Source organism: Leptodactylus fuscus, chromosome 4 (assembly GCF_031893055.1).
Source record: "Leptodactylus fuscus isolate aLepFus1 chromosome 4, aLepFus1.hap2, whole genome shotgun sequence".
NCBI classification, from domain to species: Eukaryota; Metazoa; Chordata; class Amphibia; order Anura; family Leptodactylidae; genus Leptodactylus; species Leptodactylus fuscus.
Genome location: NC_134268.1, coordinates 162,086,104 through 162,097,299, shown reverse-complemented (window position 1 = coordinate 162,097,299; position 11,196 = coordinate 162,086,104). Strand labels below are relative to the sequence as shown.

General features: G+C 40.8%; 1 protein-coding gene across 1 annotated transcript in view; it reads left to right on the top strand.

Moving 5' to 3' along the window:
- Positions 1–371: 371 nt before the first annotated feature.
- Positions 372–11,196, top strand: part of LOC142200740 (collagen alpha-4(VI) chain-like) — a 149,722-nt gene continuing 138,897 nt past the window's right edge. The window contains exon 1 of the mRNA XM_075271308.1: positions 372–457. Coding sequence (XP_075127409.1) covers positions 441–457 — 17 coding nt within the window. The 5' untranslated portion in view covers positions 372–440. The remainder of the gene's footprint in view (positions 458–11,196) is intronic.

Genomic DNA, 11,196 nt, shown 5'->3' with positions numbered 1-11,196 from the left:
TTTCACTGCACATCATCAGACCTCCTTCCTCCATATCTCACAGGTCAGTGTTTGTTCTTGTTCTACATTCTAGTTTTTTTTTATTTTTTATTCTTTATGTCCTAAAGACTATTCAGTAAATGTATACCCTGTTTTGTTCTTAAAGTCTTGCAGCAAGAAAATGTTCACTCTTTAAAGCTGGGACTTTAGGTTTCCCAATCCTATAAGTGTTAGGTCCCTTTGACTGTCTTGACAGTTGTGAAGATAGGGTTAAGCTTTGCAGCTGTACAGTTGGTGTGATGTCCTCAGGCTCTTCTTCTTCTTCTTCAGGTATTCTTAAGTGAGGGTCTCTATTTCAGCTGCTTTTATGTATACATATGTGTCAATTCCTGTTTTTCTTGACAGATCCACACATTATTCCATGGTCCTTCTGCTATATCCTTGAAGATGTTCTGTGCATTATGATAGCAGGAATAAGGTAAGGAGATGTTGAAGTTTTCTTATATTGGGATACCAGGATGATGTGTTAGTAAATCTTCATAAGATCCAGCAGTTAAGGAAAGAATATCTTTGGCTTGGTTCCCACCACATTCACAATCTCAGACATAGAACTGCTTATCATTTTTGTGAATAAATCCTTTTAATAAATCCAATTTTTGCCTCTATTTTAGATGGGGTAAATGTCTGCTATGCACATGTATGCATATAGTTGCTAATAATAATTTGCATTATAAAAAGACATAAACCCAGACATATGGTAAATCTGTAATACATTGGAAACAGCAAGTTTTCTGTTTGTTTGTATAAAAAAAGCCTTTGAATATTAACATATGTCTGTCCCAGATATATACCTACTACCTATGGCAACTTTACAATGGAATGAAGGAAATACACTATGTAATGTATAGCATGTATAGCATGCCTCAATAGCTTTCTTTCTTTCTGTCTTTCTTATCCAGCACTTTGGTCAGCCTAATGCATGGAGGTTTCTTGTTTTTAGTGGAGTTTCATGATTTTACAGGTGAAACATATTGTATTTTATTAAAATTATTCAACTGTAAAATTAAAAACTGCTCCAAAATTAACATCAGAACTTCATGCAGTTTATTCCTATGCAGTTTTCATGCAATTTTAACCCAACTCCTAAAACTCAACTGCACCATGTGAATATACCCATTAGAAACACTTGTTGTCTCAAAACATGTTTATCATGTGGATGTGCTGGGAATGAAGATCACTGTTATACCAAAGCTCTCAGTAAGAACTGTGTTTCATGTCATGGACTACTGAGGTCCATGAAAAAAATCCAGAAGTATATACAAGGATATTGCCATAAACAAATAAATCACAACAATTTATAAATACTGTCTTAAAGGGAAAATAGCGATGACCTTACAAATGGATCCCTAGAAACAGTACAAATTTGATCTTACCATATTATATAGTATATGGGGCATACTTGCCAAAATTTGTATGAGGAAATCCAGGAGAACAGTGAGTACACTACACTACAAAAAGTTTTATTAGCATGACCATACCCCTTTGAGGCTTTGCTACATCCTCTTGGAATATCACTAGGCCCCTTTGGTGCCTGAATGTACTGGCTATGCCTCCTTTTCGGATATGACTAAATAGTACCCAAGTCACATATAGGCCAGGGACCCCACATAGCGTAAAGGCCACGGCTTTTTACATTACCTGTAAAGTCGATGGGATTCTGGCTAATCCCATCCATACATTGCATAAAATTATCCGCAAACATGCTGCAATTTCAAAAACCATCGCTTTTTTGGAAAACGCAGCATGTCAAGTATACCTACGGAAACTATGGTGGTTTCCACATAGGTATAATTGTGAAAAGCGCTTTAGGAAAAACTGCAATGCATTACCCCTGTGTTTTTTCCTGCAGTGCTTTTTGGCTATAGTTCACTAGCTGGGGCTTTAACCATAAAGGAACTGTTAGGCCGGTTGCAGATGACCGTGGCCGTGTATTTCACAGATAGCACACTGACCCATTCTTTCTATGGGCCAGTACACATGACCATGAATTTCATTATCCCAAATGACGGCTGACAATTTGGGCCTTAAAATATAGAACAGGTCCTATTCCTGTCCTATTTTGCGGCCTTGTTTCCATGGCTCCTATTCATTTGATAAAAGAAGCCGTGGAAGCACGGCCCATGCACGGGCGGCACACGGGGGACATGTATCCCACCTGTACTTTTAATTCATGGCAGGCTGGTTGCAGCACGGTCATCTGCAAGCGGCCTTACTCCGAGGGGGTTTCAGGAGTCCCCCTTTTTAGGGAACCTTTCTAGGAGAATTGGAAAGTATGAAATGAGGGTATTAGGGATGCCTTCTTTCTGCATCTGTATTCCCAGAGATTTGCTTTACAGCACTTGGAAATAAGAAAACAATCTATTGACTTTTATGGGTATTATGGAAACTGTAACTTTCCAGAGATTACTGTGAAAGGAAGTGGAGAAGAAGCTGATCTGTGTCTGTCAGCCAGTGTGAACTCCCAGCCTACTGTATATTGATGGCTCAATAGCTAGAATAAAAATAGCAATATATATATATATATATATATATATATATATATATATATATATATACTCACCGGCCACTTTATTAGGTACACCATGCTAGTAACGGGTTGGACCCCCTTTTGCCTTCAGAACTGCCTCAATTCTTCGTGGCATAGATTCAACAAGGTGCTGGAAGCATTCCTCAGAGATTTTGGTCCATATTGACATGATGGCATCACACAGTTGCCGCAGATTTGTCGGCTGCACATCCATGATGCGAATCTCCCGTTCCACCACATCCCAAAGATGCTCTATTGGATTGAGATCTGGTGACTGTGGAGGCCATTGGAGTACAGTGAACTCATTGTCATGTTCAAGAAACCAGTCTGAGATGATTCCAGCTTTATGACATGGCGCATTATCCTGCTGAAAGTAGCCATCAGATGTTGGGTACATTGTGGTCATAAAGGGATGGACATGGTCAGCAACAATACTCAGGTAGGCTTTGGCGTTGCAACGATGCTCAATTGGTACCAAGGGGCCCAAAGAGTGCCAAGAAAATATTCCCCACACCATGACACCACCACCACCAGCCTGAACCGTTGATACAAGGCAGGATGGATCCATGCTTTCATGTTGTTGACGCCAAATTCTGACCCTACCATCCGAATGTCGCAGCAGAAATCGAGACTCATCAGACCAGGCAACGTTTTTCCAATCTTCAATTGTCCAATTTCGATGAGCTTGTGCAAATTGTAGCCTCAGTTTCCTGTTCTTAGCTGAAAGGAGTGGCACCCGGTGTGGTCTTCTGCTGCTGTAGCCCATCTGCCTCAAAGTTCGACGTACTGTGCATTCAGAGATGCTCTTCTGGCTACCTTGGTTGTAACGGGTGGCTATTTGAGTCACTGTTGCCTTTCTATCAGCTCGAACCAGTCTGGCCATTCTCCTCTGACCTCTGGCATCAACAACGCATTTCCGCCCACAGAACTGCCGCTCACTGGATGTTTTTTCTTTTTCGGACCATTCTCTGTAAACCCTAGAGATGGTTGTGCGTGAAAATCCCAGTAGATCAGCAGTTTCTGAAATACTCAGACCAGCCCTTCTGGCACCAACAACCATGCCACGTTCAAAGGCACTCAAATCACCTTTCTTCCCCATACTGATGCTCGGTTTGAACTGCAGGAGATTGTCTTGACCATGTCTACATGCCTAAATGCACTGAGTTGCCGCCATGTGATTGGCTGATTAGAAATTAAGTGTTAACGAGAAGTTGGACAGGTGTACCTAATAAAGTGGCCGGTGAGTGTATATATATATATATATATATATATATATATATATATATATATATATCCTATTAATATTATAAATGTGAAAGTTTGTGAGTTTGTGGGTTTGTGTGTTTGGATGTTTGCATGTTCGGATGTTTGTTCCTCAATCACGGAAAAACCGCTCGACCGATTCGGCTGAAATTTTCCACAAACATAGTTAATACACCCGATTAAACAATAGGCTACTTTTCGTCACAATAGCGCACATATGTTTGTGCCAGGACCCCCACAAAACCCGAACTCACACCACCATCTCTGCAATCTCACACACTTTGGACCATAGCAAGCCACAAAATTCATATTGCCCTCTACAGCCTCGCCCCTAACCCCACACAATCACATACACATATACTTTACCACTTTGCCCCTCACATTAACGATACTCCAGGAGGCTCTCTTTAACGCTCCAGAGAAGCCATGTTTGCCGACCCCCACCGCTCTGACAATCCGCGACACCCCCACCCATGTCAATACCCCTAGGCAGTCTAAAAAATGCAAAAAAATTTTTTTTTTTAAAAGTAAAAAAAATATAAAAAAAATAAAAAGGATTAAAAATTCAAATCACCGCCCTTTCCCTAGAACACATATAAAAGTACTTAAAAACTGTGAAACACATACATATTAGGTATCCCCACGTCCGAAATCGCCCGCTCTACAAAGCTATACAAATATTTTTCCTGTTCGGTAAACGCTGTAGCGGGAAAAATGGTCAAAAGTGCCAAACCGCTGTTTTTTCACTGTTTTGATTCTGATAAAAATTTGAATAAAAAGTGATCAAAGCAATAACATTTCCCAAAAATGGTAGAACTACAAAGTACACCCGGTCACGCAAAAAAAGACGCCCTATACATCCCCATACACGCACGTATAAAAAAGTTACGGCTGTCGGAATATGGCGACTTTTCAAAAAAAAAATTTTAAACACAGTTTTTGATTTCTTTTAAGGGGTCAAAATGTAAATAAAACCATATAAATTTGGTATCCCCGGAATCGTAACGAAGCACAGAATACAGGGGACATGTCATTTTGGTTGCACAGTGAATGCCGTAAAACCAAAGCCCGTAAGAAAGTCACAGAAATGCATTTTTTCTTCAAATCCTCCCCATTCAGAATTTTTTCCCTGCTTCCCAGTACATTATATAGAATAAATAATGGTGGCATCATGAAGAAAAATTTGTCCCAGGAAAAATTAAGACCTCATATGGCTCTGGGAGCAGAGAAATAAAAAAGTTATGGGGTTTAGAGGGAGGGGAGTCAAAAACGAAAATCAAAAAATGCCATTGGCGGGAAAGGGTTAACTTCAAATACTTCTGTCCCAAAGTCACTATGTACAGTTTCTCACAACACCGTATAGCAGCTCAAATACAAATTAACTTCAACACAAAAGTCTCATGTATTGTCTGAATTACAGCAAAAACAAGATACAAAGTTACATTTCATATCCCATACCTTATACACACTACGAAAACCTTACCCACGCCTGTATATACCCACTTCTACAATTACCGCAGACGAATTCGCGGGTACCAGCTAGTATATATATATATATAGCAAATATACAGATAGTAATCAGTGGGTGATGGTGATCGCTATTGTGGTGATCATGGTTTGCAAAGGGGTGAGGCTTCCTCCGGTCACCCTATCTACTCCCCAAATGCTTTGTGTGTGGGGTGTCAATGGTTGCTATGACAGCTGGGTACCTAAAATTGTCATCTTAGTACACCTATTAAACCCTGCTAGTGGATAGTCCTAATAGGATGATTGTCAACATGAATGTATTGTATTATACAAGCAATCAATACTATGTCGAAGTCTAATAGTGGGAATACCCCCCCCCCCATAAAAATAAGCCTCAAACAGTTCAACCAATATTTAAATTGAATAAAAAAGACTCAGAAAACATTAAGTCAAAGTTATAATGGTATTTATCCTGACAGTAAAGGCTGTAAAGATACATATAAGAAAGAATGACAGAATTACAAAAAAACACAAACCAAAATCGTGCATGAAGATAAAGAAAGTTTAACTTGATATTTGAAAAAAATGCAAATCTGTTTTCCAAGATGTAAATAGGAAAACAGTGCCTCTGCTTGCTGCCCTCTAGGGGAAGCTCCCTTGACTTTTTCAACAAGCCTTGATGCTATGATGCGAGATTTTGCCAAACCAGTAAATCTATTTCAAAAGGAACAGAATCCCAGCTGTGGACAGTGCGGTTTTGATCTGTTGAATCTCTTCAGCACAGTGTAGGGATACTGGTTTGATAGAGTGAGAGACTATAAACCAAGGATCTGGGGATAATATCACTCTTTAAGGAGTGAGCACCTTCACAGGCGTATGGAGACTTACAAAGCCTTCTTCGCTCCACTAGGGGATTATGGGAAAAATATGCAAATCTGTTTTTCAAGATGTAAATAGGAAACCAGTGCCTCTGCTTGCTGCCCTCTATTGGGCGGCCCCTTTAAACATCATGCATGGCTTTTTCAACAAGACTTGATGCTATGGATGCTATGATGCTATGATCCCCAGATCCTTGGTCTATAATCTCTCACTCTGCCAAACCAGTATCCCTAAGCTGTACTGAAGAGATCCAACAGATCGAAACAGTGCTGTCCAGAGCTGGGATTCTGTTCCTTTTGGAATACATTTACTGGTTTGGCAAAACCTCGCATCATAGCTTAAAGGCTTGTTGAAAAAGTTGTGCATGATGTTTAAGGGGGCTGTCCCTAGAGGGCAGCAAGCAGAGGCACTCAAGGAATTATCATGTGCAATTCTTTTATTAAATCAGAAGTGCAATCCAAAACAGTGTGAAACATTTTTGGTCCTATATTGGACCTTCATCAGACCCGCTTTGCCTAGGAATACTGCAGGAAAATATGAATCAGAGCTTGAGAGAGAGAGGGAAACAGTAACACTGTTGTAAGGAAAATGCTGCTTCTAATAAATAATAAACTTATGGGTTTATTATAAACATAAAAAGCATAAGTAAGTCCTGCTGGTGTCATGTTTCATCTGGATTTTGTATGATTAAAGAGGACCTATCATAAATGACCTCCGATCCCTAAAGAGTTCTATTTTGCGATCATATGTACACGGGAGACACAGGATTTCTAGAATGGTCATGATGACTCTGAGGGACAGGGGTCTCTCACTCCCTAACTTGACTCTCGATCACTGGGCTGCACAGCTATGGAGAATACCAGCGTGGTCCACTTTATTGACATTTCAGACATATTCCAAATATTCATAGAGAAGCTATGATTAGCCCAAATTACCCTAACTCCCTCCTCTGGACAAACTCCTTTACCCCACCCTCTGATGCCTTATTGACCCCTAACGTGTGATGTATGATGATCTTGTGCTTCCCCCTCTCACTAACCTCACCTCATTCCTCAATGACAACTTTCCTCTTTCACTCACAGTATGAACCTGGCCTCACAGCATCTGTTAGGGAAGTTCTAGGACAGCAATTCCCCAGTAGCTGGAAACCCTGGAGAAAGGGGCACAAGAGACAGTGAGCCCTAAGCTGAAGCCCCCACTGTCCCTTTCTCTTGCCACTCCTATCCTAGGTAATAGGTGGCAACTTGGAGATGATCCCTTCCTATATATGTGACACACAAAACTCAGACAGGACAAACAACAACAAAGGGAGGTCAGCTAGCCGAGGGTCTAGTAATAGTCGAGCAACGCAGTGTCAAAATCGAAATCCAAAAGAATAGACAATAGGAAGAGCCAAGGTTAGGATAAAGAATACAAGTAACAGAAAAGCAAGAGAAAACGCCAGCAAGCACGAGGCTATAACAGGCACCCAGTGTGAATGTGAGCCAAGACTAAATAGGGGAGGATGAACCCGCCCTGGACCTGACAGGAAGACAGGCTGTCAATCACAGGGAAAGACCAAATTTAACTACTTCATGGACAGAGGAAGAAAAGGGCAAAAGACGGGTGTGGTACAAACTCAATTAAAGAACTAGAGCCGTGTTCACAAAGTACAACCAAAAACTCTAAGTAAGGAACTAAACTGCACATGCCTCCTGCACCACCGCATGCGAGCAGAGGGTGGCGCAGTGACCTGAACTGGCAGAGATGTTACAGCATCTCTCCCACCCTTGGTTGTGAGCAGGCTTATTTCGCTTTGTGGGTATTGTAGAATACAGAACACACTTCCTCCTACCCTTTGTTGAACTCCAATCTAGATTTAATCTTCCCTCTAATAGTGAGTTCACATATTTGCAGATTAGTCATCTTGCTTAATCTTTCTTTCGTGGCCCTCAAGTCACCATACCCACGAGCTTTGCAAATCTAAGTGTTCTACAGCCGCTCTTATCTCATAGATTTAAATGGCCCTGGCTAGTGTTGAGGTGAATCGGTTCACAATGAACTGGATTCGACCCCAAAATTGCAAATTGTTTGGAGATCCAAAAGGAGGGAAGAAAGGTGAGTACAAATGTTTTTTTATTTTCTACATCTCCCTTGGGCCTACAACTATTTTATTTTGGTGTCTGAAGAGACCCCAGAGTATAATATTTTCACTTTCTGGCTCGAGCCGAACTAGTTCAGACTGAACAGAATCAGAGGATTGCTTCAAATTGCCCTAGATGGGTTTCCTAAAGACCGATACATGCGAAAATGGAACGACTATTTGGGGGAGAACTTGTCGGAGAAGATATGGCTTATGATTTGGGGGTGGGCAGCAAAAAATTCTCAATGCGCTACAATATAAAGAGAATTTATATAAAATATTTCTGCACTGGTATCATTCCCCAGCAATGATTTACTTTACTCTTTTACTGCTACAATACCAGATACCTGCTGGCCAGTGTGATGCCAGTACAACCAATCTATTTCATCTGTTCTGGCCTGTCTTCTGGTTCCACCTTTTTGGTGGTGAACCATCGTGTTTTAGGTCACTGCCTTTTCCTTTCCCCATAATCATATTTTCTCAAACTGCCAGCTGACCTTTCTTGGGGAAAATACCATCCAGTTGTTATATAGCATCCAGTTCCTATATATTTTGACTTCAGCTTGGTGTCTTATTGGGAAACACTGAGAGACGAACTCCCCCATCTCTAGAAGGACTGTACACTGGGCTCAGAGAATTTAGGACTTTTGAACACTTGACTCCTGAATAATGAGGAGATATTTCAGACCATCTGGAGACCTTGGGACACATTCTGGGTACTTCATGATTTGTAGATTTATGAGGACTAATTCTCCTAGGTCCCTAGCTAAATGAGGAGCCGACCAGTAATTTACTGAATTCTGCCATCCCCCATTCCTCCCTGTTTCATGTCTTGTGTAATCCCTCTCTCTTAATGGTACCATTTGTTAATTCAAAGTTTATTAACACTATTGTTCTTTCTCTTCTCTTCTTTATGCAGCCATTTTATGGATATGTATGTGTACTTTATATGGCCAAAACTTTAAGAAAAATAACATTAAAAAATAAAAAATTCAGCACATTGTCAGCTTTCCAGTGATATATAAAATCCACAATGTCAGAAGACATGAAAGGTCTATAATTAAATAAAGCTGGATTACTTTACATGCTAATAGAGCTTTCATTCATGGAGATTTCACTATACATCTGTACCCCAAATTGGTACCAATAAAAATGTAGCTCTTCCAGAAAAAAAGCTGTTTCTGCATCGTAATGGCCAAAATTGACTGCAGATGTAAGGGGATCACCACTTCCATTTATCTAGATGTGCCGTTCTGGTGTTGTCTTTTTACAGATGCTAATTACTAATGGCAGCTATTTATATGGCTTCACACATAGCTTTTTTTTTGTTATTCCCTATGGGGTTTTTGGAGTGTTTTATGCTGTTTTTTTTTTTATCCAGCCAGATGTTACTGGTGTTGTATTATGAAAGGCACTATAAACTAGAGCTAGGGTCCATTTTATGGAGGAAAATGGTGAGGAATATGGTGTGCAATTTCAGCGCTGAAAAAAAAGCCTCCCATTGACTTCAATGTGTTCCTTTTTCTGCTAGCATGTTCCGCTAGCAGAAAAAAGAACCCAATGGGGCCACACGGTGGCTCAGTGGTTAGCACTGCAGCCTTGCAGTGCTGGAGTCCCGGTGTTCAAATCCCACCAAGGGCAAAAAAAACCATCTGCAAGGAGTTTGTATGTTCTCCCCATGTTTGCATGGATTTCCATCCCATATTTCAAAAAGACATACTAATAGGGAAAAATGTACATTGTGAGCCCCATGTGGGGCTCACAATCTACATTTTAAAAAAAAAAGAAAAAGGAACCCATTGAAGTCAATCGGAGGCTTTTTTTTTCAGCGCTGAATCTGACGCGGATTCCACACTAAATTCAATGCCATTTTCCTCCATGTGAATGCACCTTAAAGTGTTTTTTTGCCCTGGTTTATTTACATAGTGTTTTGTGTCTAGGTATTTGTTTTTTTTGTTTAGGGGCAATGAGGGTGCAGCACAAGCTTGAAAGGATGCGTGTTTTATTTACTTTTAGGGTTCAGTACATCCACATGGGTCATGCCTGCTGATGATGTACCATTGAGGATAATTACTGGGGCAAGTGGATTATTCTAAACCAGGGGTGTTCACACTTTTTGAGCATGTGAGCTACTTTAGAAACTGACCAAGGGATAAGATCTACTACCCACTTCTTGTGGGCGGGGCGGTGTCGGGGCGGGCCAGGGGCGGGGCCTGCAGGTGGGGTGGAGCGTGATTGCAGGAGACAGCTCTCTGGTGCCTGCTTGTTCACAAAGCAGGCTGAGAATCATCTCCGGTCACTGGTAGGCAGGGCCGCCGCAGCCCTGACTGCGAACAAGTGCAAGGCCCCAGCCTGCCAGTGTCCAGAGATGATTCTCAGCCTGCGCTGTCAACAAGCAGACAATTGACCCATACGTCCTTCGCGATCGACGTATTGGGCACCCCTGTTCTAAATGAGACGTAATCACTGTGGTCATCCTGTTGCTTTCACCCTTTGCATTGCAATGCTTATTTTTATAGTTTGAAGTATAATATTATTTGTGTATGGGATTTATATTAGTTTATTTGGTTACTGTCCAATATTATTTAAATATGAAAAACATAGCTTTAATGTGGCTAGCCCATCATTCATAGATCCTTAGTGTAGGAAATACTATATCATGCCAGGATAGTGGAGTCACTTTCATCTGCCCAATACTATTCTATTCAGGCAGCTGTACTTGAGCTATAGAGATCTCCATGCTGGAAAAGTAATCAGGTGAAACATGCAGATTGGTGAGCAATCGAACCTCTTGTTTTTTTTGGAAATTTAGCATCCTGTAGCTTTCATGTAATGATGATGGTGTAGTGTTTGATTCATACAAAAAGAGTGCTAGATGCTTATATAGCACTGTTAAGAA